At 43.2% G+C, this 23,448-nt stretch overlaps 1 protein-coding gene across 5 annotated transcripts in view; it reads left to right on the top strand.

The window, feature by feature from the left end:
- The first annotated feature begins 461 nt into the window (after window positions 1-461).
- Window positions 462-23,448, top strand: part of LOC147027741 (gamma-secretase subunit Aph-1b-like) — a 36,738-nt gene continuing 13,751 nt past the window's right edge. For 4 of the 5 annotated variants that reach the window (XM_085877306.1, XM_085877305.1, XM_085877304.1 and 1 more), the window contains exons 1-5: window positions 462-708; window positions 939-1,080; window positions 9,621-9,791; window positions 19,135-19,208; window positions 22,987-23,109. In XM_085877306.1, the coding sequence (XP_085733432.1) occupies window positions 968-1,080; window positions 9,621-9,791; window positions 19,135-19,208; window positions 22,987-23,109 (481 nt within the window). In that variant the 5' untranslated portion in view covers window positions 462-708; window positions 939-967. Of the gene's footprint in view, window positions 732-938; window positions 1,081-9,620; window positions 9,792-19,134; window positions 19,209-22,986; window positions 23,110-23,448 lie in introns of all 5 variants that reach the window. The other variant, XM_085877303.1, reaches the window with a different exon arrangement.

Here is a 23,448-nt window from a genome sequence, read left to right as displayed (position 1 = left end):
GGAGCGAGAGGAGCACGAGGTGGAGCGTAGGAAGAGCAGCAGCAATAATATAATCACCATCATCGTAAACATCTGGGTAGAGCTTACGAATTGTGAAGGGATATTACTACTTAATTTCGGAGTCAGGTTTTCACTATCTAAAATTAACCTGCACTCGAGTTATAGTTGACTTGAGAGGATTTACTGAAACGTTTTTGTATTGAATTCAAATTTTCTTCCTCAAGCAACGTACAGTTTGAATTTCCAGTGAAATTATATCCTCCCTTTAATGAGGTGTATCGCGAGTCCAATTTTAGCTAAACCGGCGTCTCTCCCACTCATAACTATTTCGAGCTGAACAAGTTTTGTCATTATTGAAGTCAAAATCTACGTCTAATCGGTGTCGGAATAAATATCGGTGAATTGGAACGGCTCCATTGAGCCTCTAAAGAAAGCCGTGAAAACGGAAGTGGAACGAACCGGAAGTAAATTGAAAATGAGTCCAAATCGGAACGCGGAAGTTTTTTTTGTTGATGAGTGATACGAAACGAGTTCGCTATGATGTTATTGATCCCCTGAAGTGGATGTGTAAAAACAAATTGTTTAATATTTAAACAGAACTGGTCTTCGGTTTATAATCTGCGGCATATCGATCAATCGGGTGTTTACTTTCTGAATGAAAGTTTGAATCGCGTGTCTGCAAGGACTATAGGCCTACAGCCGATAAACGTGTGTTGTTCAAGCTCCAAGTGGCGAGTTTTCGGTTTTTTAAATGAGTTTTATGTTAAACTAATGTCGTTGTTAATACAGAGGATTTCTTCGAAATGAGGTTTATTAAGCTTTGTATTTATATTCGGGTGTGACCGTTAACCACTACTCTCGATTTTTCCCTACTGCTTGATAGTCCCCTTGATTTATCCTCTTTGATTGCCCTCCTTTTCCCGCTCTCCCCCCCGCAGGTGTTCCTTGGTGTGTGCATGGAAAAGGGATGACCCTGTCGGTGTTTATCGGCTGTTCGTTCATCACCTTTGGACCGGCCTTCTCGCTCTTTGTGCTGACCATTGCTCCTGACCCACTCCGGATAATAATCTTGGTGGCTGGGTGAGAATGGCATCTCCAGCTTGACGGGGATTCTTCATTAAGGCCTCGTCTTGCGCCCTTTCCTTTCGGAACGTTATGTTCTGCTGTTTAATTCCAAATGCAAGTCTAACGGGATGCTTCCAATTTTTTTATTTTTTTATTTTTTTTTAAATTCTGAGTTGATAAGATAATTTTTATTATGCTATCTGAGTTAATAAGTCAGTAAGTGAACTTTATAATTATCGATTCTGCGAGATATTGTTGTAATGTGCAGGTACAGGGTGACCCTGCCCCCTCCACCCCCCCCCAAAATGATACAGAACCCAGACTTTTCATCCTAAAATATGCAATTTGTTGTCTGCCTGCCTGTCTGTCTGCCTGTCTGTCTGACCGCGATACATTCGATCGTTACTTATCCAATGTCAACCAAACTTGACCATGACTAAGGTTCACACAATGGAGGTGGCAGCGAATTCATTTCCCCCTTCTTCCTCAAAGTGGTTTTCCATCTTGGGTGAAATCCATGTTAAGGTGTATATCTGTGTTAAGGTAGCTAATCATGGCATTTTTCCAAGGCCGCTTCTCATAGCAAAAGTAATAATAATCATGATGATAGCATAATGTTATTTCAAAACAATATTAATACTGTTACGTTTGTGGGGGGGAGGGGTTAGCTATTCCCATAGAGCAGAAAGGAATGTGTAGAGTAGCATAGTCCGTGTGCGAGTAGGGAGATGTCAGCTTAGGAATTGTCTTGTTTGCATGAACAACATACAGGTGGTGGTGGTAATGATTACTTAGGGATTATGATTCAGGAAATTGTGTGTATAACCTCAATGTCAACCTCCATGAGGGGGCGCTGGGAGATTTGGCATGAAAGAGGTGGGGGCAGAGCACTGCCCTAAGAGGGCGGGGGGGGCGTGGAATGATAGACGCCTCCCAAAGGGGCGGAGCGTTGCCGAGGGAGAGGAGAGGGAGGACACAAATCGGTAGTTGCGAGTCTGAGGGGAAGATGACAAAAGAAAAGGAGTTAGTCTGAGGAGAATGCGGCTGGGAGTTTTTGGTGTGTGCGAGACTGAGGAAAAAGAATTGAGGTCGTCCTTCCTGCGCCTGTCTTCATCCTGTGCCTGTTCGTCCTGCCTCTGCCCATTTTGTCGTTCCTGCCTTGCCCCGTTTCGTCAACCTGCCTGTGTGCTTTGTCTCCTCATCTTCCTGGTCATCGTCTTCTCACCTCCTTGTCCTGCTCCTTTTCCCACCTCATCACCTGCTCATCACCACTGCACCAGAGCCGAGTCCCCCGGTTTGTTTTGTTCCCTTCCCATCAGTGACCGAGTCTGGTATGTGGCACCTCGTTCTTTAGATTTATTTTACCTCAATGTATATAATTATCTATTACTTGCATTCCCTTTCGTCCCCTCGCAACCCACTGTCGTCTCCTCTTGATGAAATTATCCCTGGTTTTTATTGGTTGTAGTTCGGTAAATAAACCCGTTGGTTTTAAAAGCTGTTAGGTTTTCGTGTCTCTCCTCATGACCCGCGCGCATGTTATCCGCCATTAATTTGAAAGTCTCCTCAGGAGTTAAGCCGCTCAGGACATCGTGGAATTTTTCCCGTCCCGCCGTGATGAGCTCAACTTTAGTTGACCTGTCAACAGGGGCGTATCGACGGAAAATAGCACCCCTATCCAAACATCTGACGCCCATCTTTTGGATAACTTTACCATCATATCAGCTCAAAAATACAACCCAAGCTTGTTAGTCTTTTAATTAACAAATTATGGCACGACATGAAAATTACAACTGCACCTTCCTTGCTTTCACTGATGCAAATTGGTCTATGATGTGCTCAAAGTCAGTTTTTTTTCAGTTTCTTCTCTTTCTACACTCAGCAGAGCAAGATCACAGAGTCTGCCTTGACCCATGTAATGGAGGCTCTCAAATATGAAAGTATTAGTTTTTACTTGCCTAATGATCTCTCACAGCTGGCGATGGAAACTGCGATGGTTAGCATTATCTGAATAGCAATGCGAAGATCAGGGAAGATTCTCTCATCTCCATAATGAACAATAAATTTAAGAAGCTCTTCAGGTCTTGATATTTTCATGTTGGCCCGACTTGATAGAAACGTTCTGGAATCCAAAATTTATTCATATAGCTCCTGTCCATCAACATCAGAGCTGAACAATTCGCCCAAATTTTCACACTTCTACTTTAGGTTGTTACTGTCGGCGCCATAACACAGTCCCTCGACATCGAGAAGGAACCCATACTTGGCGTCAGTGTCATGCAAACGAGCGAACCTTTCGTCCATTTCTCTGTGAAGACGGTCGAGTGTTCCCTTCATGACTCTTTCCATTTCCTCCTTGGCTGTTAACCCAGCGTCTCTCGAGTTCTCATCAGCCATTTGTTTCTTTCGTCTCTGACGTCTTTCAACTTCAATATTCCATTCTTGACGGACCGAGTCCTGCTCAGTGGCGTCCCCCCCACCCCCACCCCCCTTTTTCAAGTAGTGCTCAGGGCATGTGCCATACCTGCCATACATGAGGTACGCCTCTGGCTGTCAATGCTCCAATACAAATAATATCCACCCTCCCCAAGGGGCTTTTCCTCCTTGGATAAATGTCTTGTTAACGTATATAAATAGCTTTTTGTGGCATTTCGTGGGGCACCCCTACCAGAAGTAAAAAAAATATCGTTACTGTTGTGGGGGTAGTTGGAGGAATTTCATAGCAAAGTTAGGATAGTAAACAGTTGCTTGGTCTGTGAACGTGTAGGAGACATCTCGATGTAACTTAAGTCTGGGAAACTGTAAGCTTTAGTGTTACTTGTCACCACACGGGGGTGGTGCTGTGTTAATTAGATAGGGATTAAGGCCATTTTCACCCAGTATGTAATTGCCCCCTGTGACCTTTTCCTGCGTTTTTGCATTTACAAGCCAGCAATAACAGGAATCATGTCCTTAAAATAGCAAGCAAACCAAACGTGCCAAGCGGGCGAGAAGCCCCGGCTTCGTACCAGACTGTCACGCCCCCAAGGCTGATGATTGGTGAGTGTTACATGAGAGTGTGGGGTGTTGGGGGAGGGCATGATCGAAGTGCAGACAGTTGTGAGAGGAACGTGGCTGAGACGGAGGATCTCGTTTTTTGCTCTCTCTCCCACAACAATATGGCTGCGCGATTCTCGTGTCATGCTGTAAATTTGCAGCGTGCTGGGCAAGACGCTGGCCATTCCTGTTTGGCTGAACCATGAAGTGTATACGTTTCTGAGGAGGGAAGTAGAGCGTGCCTCGTGGCCTTATCACGGGGCCTCAGGGATCGTCTCGTACGTTCGAGGAGGAATGTGGGCGATCCTTGTGAGCAGACCTCGTGTAAGAGAGGAACATTCGGCATATTTGTTCATGAGAAGAAGCCGCACGGCGGTTGGTGAGCCCTGGTGTTGAATACCGCCTCACAAATTAAATCATGTATGTTTCCCGCCCAGAGAGCGGCTCGGTGTCATTTTGGGCACATCTTCTCACACAGGACGAAGCTCCTCGACTCCAAAGTTCAATAAAGACCATCTCTGGACAAAGCTACGTGCCAGAATAAAGGGAGGATTTGTTTTTCTTTTTTGTTTTCCCCTTGTCTGTATTAAAGTCCATGTGAAGAGGCGCCTTGACTTTAGACTTTAATTGACCATGTTTTATTATTACCCTTGTATTTGATCTATTTTCATTAAATCCCTGTGTTTATTTTAAGTTGCTGGTGTCCGTGTATCTGTTGTGGGTTCGAGTATAAACCACTTGTGCTGTGCTTCAGTCTGCTCCGTCGATGCCGCAATTCGCCTCCCGCGCGCGCCCTAATCTCTGAGGATCACGTGTTCGCCTCAAAGGAAAACTGCTCGGCGATCCGACCTGGTTGATGTTAACCTCTCGTCCACGATAATTGGGTCTGCGGGATAAACCTAACCACCACGGCTGCGACAACATTATAAACCACAAACATGTATGATTACCTTTTTAAAGTCGCTACTGCTATTTAACACACAACTAAAAAGGAGGAAACCCTACGTTCTTGAGGCATCATATGCTTATCATATCCCCCACAGACTAACGGACCTAAGTCGAGATCTACTGTAATCTATGTACCCCAGGCCCAGGGAGGATAATAATGTGACCCTTTCTGTCGCTCCTGCAGGGAGTGGGTGTAATAGTTACCTCCACCACCAAAGGTGGAAGGAGGTTATGTTTTCACCCATCTGACTTTGTTTGTTTGCATGCAGGATATCTCAAAACGTGGACGGATTCGGATGAAATTTGGTGGACAGGTTTGGGTGTGTGGCACGGACGAACTGATTAGATTTTGGGGACGATTCAAATCCAGATCCGGATACGAGAATGTAAATTTTTTTTTTTTTAAGTGATTCTTCACCATTGAGAGATGCGGCCAAAAACGATATGTACTGTGGCATGATGTTTAAAGAAATTATTAGCCCTGATATGTTTTACTGGATCAGGCGTTGTGCGGCGGAGGTATGCACTCTACCGAGTACCCTTCTAGTTTAAAATAAAATCTTCACTCCAATGGCACAATTTTTGCACAAATGAGCTTGAATAGGCCAGGACCAACTGTGCTTAAATGACGTGCTCCAAATGTTTTCCACGGTGCTGCAAGCACTTTTGGATTTGATGGACAAAACGGTTGAACACTCTGATGCATCCCGTTGTAGGAATTGATTGAATTTTATCTGGGCCTATAATTGTTGCTTTGAGTTCTTCAATGAATTGTGGTTCTCCTCTGCAGATGCTGTCCTTCAGAAATCTGGTGAGTGTGGGGCACATTCAACAGCAAATCTTCGACTGATGACAGCCACCAAAGTGCATGTTGAGCCAGTTCATTGAATCACTTGACATGTGGGGAATGATTCCACCCTGTTGAAACCATTGTTCCTCTCTCGTAAACCCCCTGCGACTGCTTAGTGCCCTTCAAAACTTCCCAAGAACTTGGATGTAACATTTCGCATTGACAGTCAATGACTTGCCTGTGTCGTTCTCAAACCAGAAAGGGCCAAAGATTCCATGTTTCCTGATTGCGTCCCAGGTCATGCATTTTTCTGAAGGGGAGGTCACTTGAGCACTGGTTTGGGGGGGGGGGTGTTGATCCCCAGTATACGCAGTTCTTGCAGTTAACTTGCCTATAAAGAAGGTAATGGGCCTCATCAGAAAACCAGATATTATCAAGGAATCTAGGCTTGTCTGCAAACCACTGGCACATTGTCATGCTTTTCTGCATATGGGTTGCAGTCAGTTTGTGTTTAGTCTGAATGCTGTATGGATGCAGTTTCACATCGTGGATGAGAATTCTTCTCACCGATTCATGTGCAATTCCAACCTCTCGACTGATGCCTGAGAGATTTCTTTGGGCTTCTGCCCACTGAATTGGCAACAAGGTCGGTGTTCTTGAGACCTTACATCTTGAAGACATCCCAAATGTGTTGGTCCTCCAGCACTTTTACTGTTGAGATTTGCAACAGTGCCTTTCGCTTTGAACTTTTTTACCCATGCAAATATCCGTGACTTGCAGGGCACAGTGTAAGTTCCAAGCTCTCGTTTAAACTCGATTTGTGTCTTTTTGTGGAATCCTGGTTTAAGAACTAGAGGGGGAGCACTCGGTAGAGCGCGAAACCTCCGCCGCCAATACTGCTAGGTCACACAAGTGAACCTGATATCCTATTCATTCAATTTGACATCAACAGTGCTCACAGAGTTATAGTTTGCAACTTTCCCTTTTACTTTTAACTTTTACATTCTCAATCCATTCGTCATAACTAGATTCCTTGAGACAGAAATTGATTTTACGTGGGTATATCCACCTGAAGTTCTAAAATCAGCTGCAATTATAATTTTGGCATGTTTTTTTTGTTGGAAATCACTTATAACATGTAAAAATGCAAAAAAAAAAAATCGAAATTTTGTTGAAAAAAATTAGCAATTTTTTTTTTCTCTCACAATTTTTTTTTTGGGGGGGGGAGGGGGTGGTGGTTGGAAATCACTTATAACATGTAGAAATGCCAAAAAAAATCGAAATTTTGTTGAAAAAAAAGTTGCAAATTTTTTTTCTCTAAAATTTTTTTTTTGGGGGGGGGGGGTTGGAAATCACTTAAAACATGTAGAAATGCAAAAAAAAAAAATTCAAATATCTTTTTAAAATTGGCTGCCATAGCGGCCATATTGGATTTTGGACCAAGTCCAAAATCTAATGGCATGATCCTTGGACCAGACCTAACCCCCCCCACCAAATTTCGTCGAAATCCGTTGAGTTTTTCCGTAATACTGTTCGCAAACAAACAAACAAACAAAGGGGTGAAAACATTAACCTCCGATCTTCGATGGCGGAGGTTAAAAATCTCCACAGAATAATTTTTTTCCCTAATTGTCCATGGCCTCTTTAAACGGAAGAATCGTTGCCAACTTTACTAGTCAGTCTTGTGGTTCACTCTTTTTCAATCACCTGACAAAAACAAGAGGTTGTCATTCGTAAGATGTTGATATAAAACAAAAGATGGTTTCTGGTTTTTGGGGATCACCCTGTTAATAATGTTGCGGTCCTGCAAAACCTCATGCCTCAAAGGCAATGGCACCCAACATACAGTGATCCCTCGGCAGTTATTTCGTTAGTCTTCGTCCAGTCAGACCTTACCCTCATGTTTAGTGGGTTAACGGGGCGAAGTGCGTTGTGTGGGTCTAATAGCTAGGGCTAATAATTGTATCTCTTTCTTCTTTTCAATCCTGATTTCCATTTCAACCCTTTCCTTTTACCCATGATACAAATCAAGCAAACAAGCACACATACACAATGTGAATAATAGACACCCGTGCAGCCCTGTGAGAGACTCACCACCAACCCTGCCCGGCACTCGCATGGCGTGCCCTTTCATTCAAGTCTGTGTGCCAAGTTACAACGTTGCTCAACCTTCGCTCACCACCTCGACCACCAACATCTTCCGCACATGGGAAAAATCATCCCGTGCCTCCACACACCTCCGCATCGATACAATTCACAACCAAACAGGTGCGTGCTGCGCGGCTCAGTCCACTCGGACCGCGTGGCGCGTGGACGGGCCAAGCACGTTAACAGCACCAACCGCATCTCGCCGAGGATGCCCCCAATTGGCATGCGGGACTGACATGACCCTCGTCCAGTCACTAGAACACGGCAGGACGGGCGGCGAGTGGTTGGGGGGGGTGTCCCAGGAGTTCGGTGCGAGGCTCCAGACTGTGTCGTGCTGGATGTACAAATGACACCGCTTCCGGCACCAGGAGCCTGGTAGGGTGGGGCCAGGACCCAATAGGGGAGCGCAATTCGGGTGACGGTGCGTCGCTTCAGGTCGTCACCGCACCCTTTGCCCGGGGCTTATAAAAGGTGGATCGCAAAGCCGTCCGCCTTCTCTCGCTGCTCTTCTCCGTCTGCCTGCCTCGCCCACGTCTTCGCCTGGTTGCCTCGTCCACTCCTTCGCCTCTTTGCTTCGCTCTCTCTTCACCACTCCTCGTCTACCTGTCGCTGCATCTACACTCGGGGTTGGTGTGCCACAGACGTTCTTCTGGGACCAGTGTGGAGCACACATTTCCACGAGCCCCGGCAAAGTGATTAAGTAGGAGATAACATACCGACTCTTAAAGTGGAATAGCTCAAGTGGAGCTCCCCCCATAGCGTACCGGGTTGTGTGGTCAGTCGACCACGCCAGGTATTGCGAGGCCGTTCGTCCTCATCTGCTCTCCTTCCTTCTGGCTATCTAATCTTCATCGGGTGTGTGTGTGTGTGTGTGTGTGTGTGTGTGTGTGTGTGTGTGTGTGTGTGTGTGTGTGTGTGTGTGTGTGTGTGTGTGTGTGTGTGTGTGTGTGTGTGTGTGTGTGATGGCTCTTGTCGTAGCATAAGTTAAGAATGCAGAAGATACAACGGGATAAATCTGCTCTGTGTCCGCTTTTGTAAATTGCTTGCCTTTTGTCGCACCCCACAAATTCCTTGCTATCCCTGTTGTACAGAATAATAAACCCCATTCACTGTGCAACATACCTTTCCTCGCCTGATTGTAAATAAATGCTTTGTGTAGAAATGTTCCCAGATCGTTTTTGTTTTTTCCCTCATTGATCCAGCATGGTCCGTATCCAAGCTTAGCCTGGACGTTATCCCCCAATGACCTGTTTTCTCGCCGGTACGTCCTTGGCAGTTACGCTCAGCTGCATCTGATCTGGGAAGATGATCCGCTTTGAACAAGGTGTACCGAGGGCGTGTCCCCCGGTAATTGGACCACGTGACCATTAGGTAACCGGTTTCCATTAGACGGAAGACCCAAAGTCATGTGGTTGAGTTATTGGCGTTCACGGTCGATTAGCGACCCACCACATCGCAGAGTTATCCGTGTGCGACGGCCTCCCATTCCGTCGAGTCTTGTCCGAACCCGAGGTAGCTTTCCCCCCATCGTGGTCTTCTCGCCCCCACCCCGGGTCCGCAACAATGATGTAGCATTAACTATTGTTTCCTCATTTTGTCATTAAAGTGAAAGTGCAATCTGCTCATGTTCCAGGTCATTTTTCTGGCTGCTGTCACTCTTGCTGTCTTCCCTGGTTTGGTTTATTGCGGAGAAAGTGAACGAGTCTCTTGGTCAAAACCTCCAGCACCAGTTGCTTGTGTTTGGGGTTGTTATTTCTGTGCTGCTACAAGAGATATTCCGCTTTGCCTTCTTCCGGATCCTTCAGTAAGTTCGCATGCTTTTTATTCACGTGATAATCTTTTCTTTACCACAGTAATGTGCGTTCCACTTGTTAATGCTTGATGCGATAATTTGTTTATGATGTCATGTGACTTGTATACCATCGGACCCCGACATTCATGGATCCCGCGTATTCATGGCTAATCGTGTGAATTGCTTCTACATTCGCGCTTTGCGTATTCGCGTTTTTAAAATTTTCTTTTCTTTTTTTTTAGGTCATCTCTACCAAGATGACCTAATAAAGCCGGACCAAATGTCTGTCCGTACGTCCGTCAATTTTTCTTTCCACTCTTGATGAAACTTAGTATGTGGGTAGAGGTCGATGAGTGTTGCACAAAGATATAACTTTTTTGTCCGGGGTCAGGGTCAAGGTCACGAGGTCACGTAAGTTATAAAAATTGCCATTTTCAAAACCTATCTTGTCTGCCATTCTACAAGATATTCGGCAACTGTTTATTGATTATGATAGTATAAAATATTACCTTGTATCTAACCAGACAGATTTTTGAATTTCCGTCCCGTTTGGCCGCCACGTAACCTGGAAGATGGTCAAAATCACCTCCCGGTGCAAAGAAAACTTTTTACTTCCGATCTTGATGAAATTTGGTATGTGGGTAGAGGTCGATGAGTGATACCCAACGACATATTTTTTCCCGGATTCGAGGTTAGGGTCAAGGTCACGAGGTCACGAAAGTTGTTAAAGTCACCATTTTCAAAACCTATCTAGTATGTCATTTTAGGAGATATCTGGCAACGGTTCATCGATTATGATAGTAAAAAACATTATCGAGATGACCGTCACCCCCACACGGGGGTAATTTTTAATTTTACTATTATTATTTTTTTATACACTTCAGGACTGTTCTCCACTTCAGGACTGTTTTATTATTATATCCACCGCTGTTGATAGAATTCCCAGGCTGAATTTATTTCACAGAAAACTGCTCACTTATGCACAGATTCATCTCATCTCGTCTTCAATTATCCTACCCATCCTTCCTTTCTTGGTTCTCTGAATCCTGTGCTGAGGCAGTTGCTTTAAAACAACTTGCATTCTCTTTCTGGAAGGCAAATCCGACTGAAGGCAATCTCAGTGCATTCCACAAAGTCACCAACAATTGTTCTCTCAGGTGAGCCAGAAAACAACATCCGTCCAATCTTGTGAATGAGCTTTCAAACTCGTCACCCTCCTTTAAAACCTGGTGGCACCTTGTCAAGTCGGCCTCTGGTGTATGCTACCCTTCCGTCCCTTTCCTCACTTCAAATGGCACTACAGCCGACTCCGCTTGTGGAGAAGGTTGAATGCCTAAATTTTGTGTTAACTTCAAAATCTTGTGTCCCTAACCCCTACCTCTCTGTACCTATCCTTCCCAGTCATACCCAACTGCTCCTGAATTCTGTCTTTTGCACCTGAAAATGGGAAAAAAGTTTCTGGCAACCCTCGACCCTGACTCTGCAACTGGACCGGACGGCATCAGCTCACGTGTCCTGAAAAACTGCTCTTCCTCTCTCTGCCCTTTTCACCATGTCATTTACCATAGGTCATCTTCCATCTGCTTGGAAATCAACCAACATCATAACATTACATAAAAGGTGCAAAAATGGATCCCCTTAATTAGAGCTCAATTAGCTTACTTCCAATCATCAGCAAGGTCACGGAATCTATCATCGCAGTTGACACAAAATCATTTCTTTTCTCCAACAGCCTAATCTCAGATTATCATTTTTGATTCAGACCTGGTTACTCTACTTTGGACATGATGCTTCTATTCTCCATATAATGGTGGAGGCCCTCAATAGCAGACATGAGATCAAGGCTGTCTCTCTGGATATATCTCGAGCTTTTGATACAGACTGGCATCCTGCTTTGCTCTCCAAACTGTCTACTTATGAAATCCAAGGCCAGCTCTACTCTTGGGTTACTGATTTCCTCCATTCTCATAGACAGCGAGTGGCTCTCAACAGAATCGTTTCATCTCCTCTCCCTGTCAAGGCTGTAGTACCCACAAGGCAGTGTTGTAAGCCCCATCTTATTCCAATATTCATCAATGATCTTACTGACTCTAGAAAATTATTTTTATCTCTTTGCTGATGACTCCACTCTCTGCTGTGACATCTCTCATCCTTCTAACAGACAGGCAGGAGCTTCTTCCCTCTCCTGAGACCTTGACAAAATCACAAACTGGTCAAACACAATTTTTCTTATGTATCCATATTGTCTACCCTTTGCGTTCTCCCTTACCCTTCATTGTTACCTGCATCCCTTGTTTGTCCCTCTCCATCTACTTTCTCCCTCCTCCCTCCACCCTGCTCTTGTTCCCCGCCCCCCCCTTTCTTCTGCTGTCTTCCCCCCCTTTCTTCTGCTGTTCCCTTTATTATGTTGTGTCTTGATTTGTCGTGTCATCGCTCTTCCAGGAGCCTTGACCATGTTAAAAAAATCCCCGGCATTCAAGGCATTTTTCAGAATCGTATGCCTTGCGGATGCCGGGGTCCGACAGTATATTAATCTGGTTCTGCAATCTTCCATTTTATGTTCATGGTGTCAGATCACAAGATTTGAGCTTCACACGACCCATCAAAAGATCTGCGAATCTTTTCTGTGAACCATGACAAATATTGACTTTGAGCATCCTGGGATTGATTGGGATAATGTGGATTTGTTTGAAATTGGAAGATTTAAGAACCACGTGTAGTTCGTGTTTGTCTGATCATTGGCCCAATTGAGAGACCACGAGAAAGCCACCTGGCTAGAAACATCAGGACGAGGTTAACCTTTTGTGGGCCTGGTGCCAAACAGATTTGTTGGCCCCCATCCCCCCCCCCCTCCCTCCGTCGTTGACAGTGCAGTGATGCCACATGCTGGTAAATGACTGCAGTGTGGAAATAAAATGTAAACTGCAGCAACACGACAAAACGCTGTTAGTGGCTCTTAAAAAAAAACGACAAATGCCTTTCATTTCGTTTGTTTTTAAAAAGTTAAATTTAGTTTGGCATTAAATTCTGTATATATTCTTGCTTGAAATGTATTGCGATGTGTACACTTAAAGAAGCAATTTTAGTTGTTAGTTAGCCCCTTCTAAGTGTGGGCTCGGCTCCGAGGCACCATTGTAAACTCAGCCAAGGGGAACATGGATCAGACAGAATGCCAGAGAAATTTACAAGACATTAACCTGGGGTGAAGGTGAGAAAAATGACCCAGCCAAAGTTATTGTTTTGATAAATTTGAAGCTTGAGTCCGCCTACGGAAGAACAAACGCATAGCTTGATGCAGGCTAAAACGATGCAGGTGATGTTGCAGTGTGTCTTTTGGCAATTTTTTTAACAGATGTGCATCTCATTATCCTGGGCTGAGAGTATGAAAATCCTGATAAATTTAATTTATGCTATTATCAGTGCCATTTATGAACAAGTCCAAGGGAGACTCTTAGACAGGGGCAAAGATCTGTCACTAGAAATAGGCCAGCAGTATGAGCTGTCACGATCAGGTCTGGTTTTGCATGATGAGGGCACTTGTCCTTTGTGTCTATTAAAAACAACAGTCGACGTTGAGAGTCAAAACGAAATTACGTTTCACCAGCAAGCAACCTTGTGTAACAAAACCAAACAAATTCTGCCTGAATTGTGTTAAAAACCCATGGAACCAGGGTAAATTCCCAGCAATATGGTCTACTGCAAAAAGTCCAACCACTGCTTGGCAGTGTACCATCACTGCCTGAAAGTGAGTGTACTTTCAGTGGATGTCGAGTTAGACAGTGAACCAGATGAACATGAAGTCCTCAACATATGTGCAGCAGAGATTGTCAACAATACAGCATTACTTGACTAATGGACACAGATTGATAATGTCCGAGAAAATCAAAGTAAAATTTCGTGTTGACACTACATCTCTTGCAACATGCTCACTTTTTCTGACTTTCATAAATTGATGCATACAGGGGAGCTCCAAAGATCCACAAAAATTGTTAGATTTTTTTTTATACATCAGAGTTGCAATGGCATTTGCAACTCGTATGTCATGACATTTGAAATCGTCAATCTCAATCAAGAGATTGTCCTCTCTGGAAGCCCAGTGGAGGCTCTTGACTTCATCCTATGGCTGTCATCCATTAAGAATGTCGTACTTCCAGAATGTTTAAGCTGAGTTCCCAGAACTTAGCAAAGCAACTGTTACTCTACCTCGTACCTGCACTATCAAGTGGGAACTTTATGCCAAAGGAGTAGTGCGACAGCCATTATTTTTGAAAAAAATGATCACTGTAAAATTGAACGAAATGACTGAAAATGGGTACATCGTGAAAGTTGAAAGGCCCACTGAATGGGTTAGCTCCATGGTTGTTTCCATCTGAAATGACAAATCCAAATTTGTGCTGACCCGGGAAATTTGAAGAATATAATAAAACGAGAGTATTACCCCATGTGAAAGATAGAAGACATATATGGCATACCTAATGCCAAAGAATTCTGCATTATATACACCATCAGGGAGTTCTTGCAAATAATGTTGGGTGACAACTCATTGTTTCTCACAATGTTCAATGCCCCCATTTGGAGATTCTGTTGAGTCCAGCTTCCTCTTGGTCTGAAGTGTTCACTGGACATATTTTGATGGATAATGGAGCAAATGCTGGAGGATTTTGATGGTGCCACTGCTGTCATGGATGAACAGGCTAAGATGATGATCACCATGACAAAATTCTGCAAAAAGTTGTCAACAGAGCTACGAGTTGCAACTTGCAAGTTATCCTGAAAAAATGCAAGATTCTTCATCCTAAATTTCCATATGTGGGGTACCTGTTGACTGTGGATGGATTCATCCAAAGTAGCAATTCACAACATGCCTCTCCCTGAAGACCAGGAAGGCATGAAACTCTGGAATTTGTAATAGATTTGTCTAAATTCATACCAAATCTCAGTGAAATAGATGCCCCGCTGTGAGAGCTGCTCAAAACAGATGCCATATTTTGGTGGCAACCTGCTCAGGCAGCTGCATTTGATGACCTGAAAGAGTTGTGCTGCAATGCTCCTCCATTCTTGAAATGTTATGATGTCAGCGAACCAGTAGAGATCCACTGTGATGCAAGTCCAAACTTGTCTTGGCATGGTCGTCATGCAGGAAGGCAAGCCTGTGGCATACAGTTCCCATTCATTTAGTATTGTGAAAACCTGCTATGAGCAAATTTAAAAGGAAATGTCTATTGTGCAAACCTGCAAAAGGCTCTATTGCTACATCTTTGGGAAAAAGTTAATCTGAAATGATCTTCAAAAACACACTGCCTAACAGCTCGAATGCATCTGCAAATAATGCTGTTAAACCTTCAGAGGTATGACCTGTCCATTCACTCCAGAAAGGGCACAGAGATGTAATTACCTGATACGTTATTTGGGGCATACGAACCTCGTAACCAATCTGAAATTGACAACCTGGAGCAAGTTGGTGTGCTTGATTTCCTGTCCATGACAAAGGAACGGTACACAGAAATCAAGAACTGTACTCAACGTGAACTAGAACCACTACGTGCAATGATACTCTGAATGGCCAAATACTAGCCCGGAGGTACCAGTGGTAATTCGGTCATTCTGGGATTCCATTAGTGAACTTGGTGGTTAATTGGATTGTCTATAAAAGGCTTGAGAATTGTTCTATTTCACAGTCTTCAACAACAGATTCTGGCACTTGTACATGAATTGTACCTGGGTGTGGTAAAACGTAAACAACGTGCACATGAAGTGCTGTATTGGCCTGCCATTAACTCAGATATTGACGGAATCGTCAGTCGTTGCTCAAAATGTGCTGACTTCCAGAAGAAACTGCTGGCTGAACCACTTAAACCAGTGATCTTCACTGTTTTTTTTTTTTTTTTTTAGAAGGGGGCCACTTTTGCCGATAAGACATTAGTGTGAGAGCCGATAAGACATTAGTGTGAGAGCCGCCACAATGCCTGCAGGACTCCAAAATGGCTGCTATTATGCCTCGCCTCCACATGCTCTCTTTTTTCATTGTGGTTTTTGGGCTGCAAGCATAATTGTTTGCTAACTGCTATCAACTGATGTAGTTAAGTTAATTTTATGCATCACATTTGAACACTAATTTGAACCCATTGAGTCAATTTGATAGCATTTATGGCAGATTATGATGCGGTGTTTTCACATTTGTGTATTATCGACCACGCATCAGGGGCTGCAATTTAGGCCATCAGGGGCCGCCAGTGGCTCGCGGGCCGCGTAATGAAGAACAGGGACTTAAACCAACCCCAACCCCAGCCTCCGACACGTTTCATGGTGGTGTACACAGATATCTTGGCATTTCACTTTGAATCAATTAAGTATTGCTGGCTGTGAACTTCTATTGAAAATTCGTAGAGATTGATGAACTTGAAGATCTATGCAGTCGAACCATAATTGAAACAAAATCGTACTTAAGCAGACATGACATTTCCCGAATTATCCAAAGTGACAACGGTCCCTACTAATCATAAGAATTCACAAAATTCTTGTTGACTACGGAATCGACGACTGCACTGCTTGTCCTTAAACTCCACGCTTTAACAGAGAGGCAGAAAAAGCTGTGCAAACAGCAAAAGAACTGTGGAAATATGCAAACAAATATCTGTCACTCCTTGACTACAGAACAATGCCATTGGAAGGCATCAATCTATCTCCATCACAACTCCTTATGGGCCACCACACATAGAATACTTTACCTGCCTCGAGTGGCCTTCTTGCCTCGGTCAACTACAACCTTTGTAATGCAAAATGCTTTGTGATCATGAAAAATCCAAACAAGTTTTACCAGGATATCATGTTCAAATGCTGCATTTCCCTGGATCTAAACGGTTTCCAGCAGTGGTCCTGAAACCATCATATACCACGTTCATATGTCATTCAGTCTGGTGACCGCAGATACTGACATGGGCAACATCTGTGTGGCTACCAAGGCAGCCAATCATGCAAGTTGCTCAGATACACAAGAACTGTTAGAGGATGACTCAACTGAGGCAGGTACGAATACATGTAACCACATCCTGGTTTATAATTGTCAGCAGCCACCTGGGAGTCCTGAAACCAATGTACCTTCTACAAATGAGGGCAATCCCCATTGAGTCTTCTTCCTGCCGAAAGTGACGTACACTAGTTATAGAGGTTGAACGGTGTGACCCCTCTACAGAGGCTAGACTTTTTGTGAACTGCTGACCCCTCAGACATCAACCTGCACCAAATTGATAGAACAATGAGTGGTTAACCTTCAAGTTTATTTGATCTTTTGCTGTATTACTGTGCTCAAGTAGAATGCACGATCCAGTCAGCAGATGTGCTGATCAGTACCATGCACCCTGACTGATCACCCCAAAATATCTGAGTGGAGATCGCCGGAAGCAGGTACGGTTTTGTATTGGGCGCTATTCGCCACAACCCAATCGGTCCTTTAACCGACGTTGTTAGCCAATGTAACTGGTGATCAGAACACTCAAACCACTTTTATAATGGTGTATTCACAGGCAAAGGGTAGGAAGACAGAGAAGCAACACAATTATTTACAAATAAACCCATACACACCCCTGAGTAATGAATGAACACTTCTTCCTTAACTCTCTCAGCACTTAAGGCCTCATTAACACCACAGAAGAATGACAAGACTGAAATACCAAAGGCTGCTCCCGATGAGACACAGTCAGTTCTAAGTGGAGATACACTTCCAGCAGGAAGCACAGCTTGTGCCGAGAGCAGGAGCTGGCACGAGGTGAAAGTGGGCGAGCTTTCGATGGGGGCTGGTGGAATGGCTGCAGACATGTGCGTCTCGTGCTGCGGAGAAACCCCAGGGGTCCGCGCGTAGCTTTCCCCGTCAAGTTCTCGAGCAGCTCCCTCCCCTGCGGTTCGCATTCCCCCACCCCTTTTATTTGCTCTATCCCCACACTCTGTCCATGGCACCACTCACCTTCCGTTCAGCTGCCATCTGCTTGCGGCCCAGTTCATGTGCGAGACAACCTGCCCTGACCTTTCACCCAAATTGGTGGCATGCTTTTGTTATAATGGTGGCTATTTCCTGCCTATAATTGTGCTGATGGCCTGTTGGACCATTTAAAGGCACATTTAAGACAGATTACAAAGGGATAGAACATGAAAAGGGTGTCAAGAGAAAGTTGTTTTAGACACATTATGGAGGAAAGATGACAGCTTTCTACGTACAACAACGCATATCCTGACATGTTGGCTTTTTACCTCACACTTATGATAATGCATTAAATAAGGGAAATAACTCTCAATGCACTAAGCAAGGTTACCCCCTAGAAGGCATTCTCACAGCAGTATGTTCATTTTGTTACTGCGGTATACAACACTGTTTGTGTGTGATGTGTGACTTGCATGAATTGGAACAATCCCGGCTCTGCCATTTTCCATGTTATATGACACCCACAAATACAATCTGCCCTGAACAAGAAGTGACTGCCATGAAAGTTCTCTATCTTGACAGGAGAAATTTGGGATCTAATTTTAACTGACATTATATTGTGGAAGAGGAATTAACCTGACATTGTGTGAACATTTTGTGGCATAGAGATGGGGAAAAATACTGGAAGTAATCTGAACCAGAGCAGAAAGTAAACCGGGTCAAATTATGTCAAAAAGAAAAACTAACACGTCTTTTTTTATTACTGAAAGAAGCAGCGCCTATCTGTCAATCACACTTCATTCTAAGGAATTCCTACTGTCATAATTAAGATGGTACCGTTGGAAAGCCAATAATCGATTTACTTGGAACAAAAATTTGTGCCCGTTTAACCATAAAAATACCTGTTTTTAAAGCCCGTGTTTTCTGGATGGAAGAGAAAGAAATGGGATTTGGAGCTTAATGTCTCGGTTCCAAGAATACCATTTTTATTATTCTACGACAGAAGGAACCCTTTCAAATATAGCGTGACGGACACTGAAGGAGCACACAAAATTATCGATAGTAATACTTGAAGCAATAGAAAATATATAATGGAAGGATTATTAATACAAACAGCCACACCCATGACAACAATAGCAACAACAATAACTACATTTTATAAAAGATCTTTTTTTGTGTGTGTGGTTCACTTCCTTTTACATCCTCACTGAGACACATATTCATACAATATGTTTGTAAAGTACAACATGTCTTCTGATTAATCCTGTCGGCGAAGCGATGTACCTTGTATGCTAGTTTATTCGAAAATAGACAAAATGCTTGATCAAGTGGATTAAAGTTTCTTTGAATTGGTATATCATGTAGTAGATGTGAAGTTGTCAAAATACACAAATTTCTTTTTTGTAATTATTTTTTGTAATGTTGTTGTTGCTCTTTCAGAAAAGCTGAACATGGTCTGACTGTTTTCACCAATGATGGGCAGCCACCTATAACTGTCCGTCAGATGTCATATGGTAATTGCATATCCTTGAAGCAACATCAGTAGTATTTTGTATGGTGTTTGTGTAATGGCCAATGTGAGGTATTTGAAGGAAATGTTTGAAGAAGCAACAAATGTTTTTATGCCTTCGCCGACGAAGATGCCAGATTATGTTTTCACCTTGTCTGTGCATCCATCTATGCATCCGTCGTAATTCCCTTTTAAATTTGGTGGATGGAGGTTATGTTTTCACCCGTCTGTCTGTTTGTGAACAAAATATCTCAAAAAGTTGCAGACAGATTCGGACAAAACTTGGTGGATGAGTTGGTTGGGTGAAAAGAACAAGCCGATATAAATTTTAGTTCAGGTCTGAATCCAGATCCGGCCTATCAGTGGGATACAAGACGTAAACTAATCAGCCTGGCGGAGGTATGTTCTCTCCCTCGTGCCCTTCTAGTTTTCTCTGCAACCGCTTGTCCGATTGACATGAAGTTTCCACCATTGGTGAAACTACTCATGCAGAACGTGTTAATGACAATTATGATGTTGTATGTCACATGATGTGGCAGCCATGTTGGAAAAAAGGAAAAACTTTGGATCTCTATTTCTGAAACTGAAACGGCAGGCATTAAAAAAATTAATCCTTAAAAAATCTTCTCAATTAGCTGAACAGATCGAGGTGAAACTTTTCAGGTATGACCACCTATCCACGAGGAACAAAAAGTTCCCTCCCTTTGATGATGTAAGTCACATGGTTTGGCAGCCATATTGGATTTACCCTAAAACCATTGGCAATCAACTTTTCTAGAACAGCTTGACAGATCGAGGGGAACTTCACACACATGATCTACTAGCCTTGAGGCGTATATGGTGTAAATGTTAACATCATACATCACATGGTCTGGCAGCTAGGATTTTGTTTTTTTAAAGAATAAACCTTTAGAAACCTTCTTCTCCAGAACCGCTGCACATATTGAGGGGAAACTTCACACACATGTACCCAAGCCTTGGGAATACCAGGGTGTTAATGATTAATGAATATTTCACATGGTCTGGCAGCCATGTTGGATTGAACAAAAATCTTGAAAAAATTATTTCTCTTGAACCGCTTCATCAAATAACTTCACAGTTATGATCTAATAGTCATGGGGAATATATGTTTTAAATTTAAAACTGATTGGACGCATGGTCTGGCAGTGAGAATGATTTAATTCTTTGAATCTGGGTTCTTTAAAAAAAAAAAAAATTATGCCTCCGCCTACAAAGTTGCTGGAGGCATTATGTTTTTGGGTTGTCTGTGCATTTGTCCTTCCGTCCAACCGTGATAGGTTTTCGTTTCCGCAAAAACTGAAGAATGGCCAAAGGGATCAAGTCATACTTAGTACAAGTATGTATAATGATGCAAAGATTAACTGATTAGATTATGGGGTCAAGAGGTCAAATGTCAGATGACCTGTCAGGTAAAATTTCTGTTAACGAACTAACCTTTGAACCAATGATGGGATTTTGACCAAACTTGGTATACATATGTATTATGATGCAAATAATAACTCATTAAATTTTTGGCATCAAGATGTCGAAGGTCAGAGATCCTGTCAGGTAAAAATGTGATGCTGAAGAACTGCTGAAGGGATTTAAATCAAACTTGGTATAAGTAATGATGTAATAATGTGTACGGAGGCATATCGGTGGACGTCGCGACATTGATTTTGCTGTTAGTAATAACTTTTAAAACCCTGGTGTTGACAAGGGTTAAGATGGCTGGCTTTAGATGGTTAAGATGGGTCCTGAATTTGAGCCCCTGTCATGCCATCAAAATAACACCAGGTGGGTTGACTCAGCCTGTCGTTCTTCCGAGGATGGCAAAATGAGTTCCAGCTTACTGGGAATAATGAGCCATTCGAGGTAACAAGGAATTCAGACACTGGCCGAGGCCATTCAGCCCATCATGCCTGTGCCACATCAATACTACACTAATTTATCAACACAAGATCCAAAGAAGAAAATGCAAAAAGTTATTTATATTTTTTCTTTGAAGTTTTGATAATGTTTGTATTTTTTTTTCTCAGGGGAGAGGGCATGTGGTCTTGGTTAAAAAAACACACAACATCAACCACTCAAAACCCCTTGACGAGACCCCCACTGACAGCACTCCGTACACAATCACCCATCAATGCTCAAGCTACTGAAAAATCCTGCCAACATCCCTATACCCCTCTATCTCCATAACTTCCAGGTACCTATCTAATTCTAATTTAAACTTATCTTCTGTTTATGCTGCCACTACCTTTCCAGGGAGACCATTCCCTGCATTGACTACTCTCTGAGTATAGACCCCTGTCTTACTACCATCTTTACTCTTCTTTACTCTCAGGCTGTGGCCCCTGGTCCCATCACTCTATACTCTGTTGAATAATTAATTTGCACTTATTTTGTCCTTTTTTTTTTGTATACCTATCATTATCTTAAACATCTCCATCATATCTCCTCATAACCACCTCCTTTCTAGTGTATAAAGGCCCTGTCTCCTTCAACCGCTCATCATAGCTGAGTTTAGCTGGGCCCACAATCAATCGAGTAGACCTGCGCTGAACCCTCTCTCTGGCATATGTGTCCTTCCTAAGTTGTGGTGACCAAAACTGTACACAATATTCGAGATGTGACCTCACTAAATTCCTGTACAATATTAACACCGCCTCTTTTGATTTATAAATGATCTTCAAATACAACCTAAGACCCAGTTTGCTTTACCAATAACTGCCTGGCACTGTGCTGCCTGCTTACCTCTCATATCTATTACCACCCCCAGATCCTTGTTCTGTGTGACATGCTCCATAATGACCCCTTACATCCTGTAATCTCTATTTTCATTGTTCTTTTCCATCCCCAACACCTTTCACTTGCTCAGGTTGAATTCCATCTGCCAATCTTTTGCCCAATCAATGCAAGTATCAATACTTTCCTGAATCTGATCACCACCCGCTTTGCTATCCACCTTACCTCCAAGCTTTGTGTCATCTGCAAATTTGGAAAGCTTGCTCTTCACCCTACTATCCAAATCATTGATGTAAATAATAAATAGTAATGGTCCGAGTACTGATCCCTGAGGTACCCCACTACCTACATCCTCCCAGCAAGACATCCTCCCACTCCCAGCCACCCTCTGCTTCCTACCACTGTCAGTTTGCAATCCAATTAGCTACCTGATCAGCCACTCCACAAGCCCTCACTTTGGCTAACAACCTCCAATGTGTTACCTTATCAAATGCCTTCTTAAAGTCGAGATATACTACATCCACTGCCTTTCCCTCATCCACTCAATCAAACACTGCTTCATAGAACTCTAAAAGATTTATTAAAGAGGAACTACCTTTGGTAAACCCATGCTGACTACCTTTAATTAGTTTGTATTTGTTTAAATGGTTCCTCATCTGGTCCTTAATTCATGTCTTCAACATCTTCCCCACAACTGAAGTCAAACAAACAGGTCTTTAGTTTCCTAATTCTTCTCTGGATCCTTTCTCAAATAGTGGTGTTACATTTGCTTCTTTCCAATCCTCCGGTACCTGTCCTGACTACAGTGAGCTGTTGAAAATATCCATTAATAAATATGCCAGAGTGGTGACCTGTCCAGGATTATGCCTCCCAACCAATCGAATAGATGCAAAAGGAGTGGCATCATCATCATCTTCTTCTCCTCTTCTCCCCCCCCCCTCCTCTTTCTTTGTACCATAGATGTAATGGATAGTATTTTTCCCATTCTTAATGGTTTGCTATTATAAAGTTAATTTGTTCGTTTGTCTTGGGGGCAGTGGCTGGTTTGGGATTTGGCGTCGTGAGCGCCGCGTTCTCCATGCTCAACCTGCTGGCACAAGCCTCGGGACCTGGCACAGTTGGAATCCATGGAGACTCGCAGTATTTCTTCATTACGTCAGGTGAGCAACATGCCATCAGACTCTGAATAGATAGGGGTGACTTTTATATTTTATCCTTGAGTTTGGTTTGGTCTGTTTTATGTGTCATGATGCTGAGCCAAGAATATAAATGGAATATTATGTGGGTGGATGGCATTTGACCCATCATGCTTGTGTGCTATATCAACACCACTATTCAATCCATCAGTTTATGGACATACAGTATATCGTGCCCATAACTGTACATAGTCTTTGTTGATGTATCAATTATCTCCTGACGTCCTTTTAATTCATGTAAATGTACACTTGCGTCTCCTAATTATCATGTACTTCAAGTGGTGCACAAGCTCATCCACGAGT

The sequence above is a fragment of the Eptatretus burgeri genome, chromosome 4 (genome assembly GCF_056783735.1).
Source record: "Eptatretus burgeri isolate ZD-2024b chromosome 4, Ebu_testis_v1, whole genome shotgun sequence".
NCBI classification, from domain to species: domain Eukaryota; kingdom Metazoa; phylum Chordata; class Myxini; order Myxiniformes; family Myxinidae; genus Eptatretus; species Eptatretus burgeri.
Note: the sequence above shows the minus strand (reverse complement) of the source record. Positions and strands in the feature narration are given on the sequence as shown.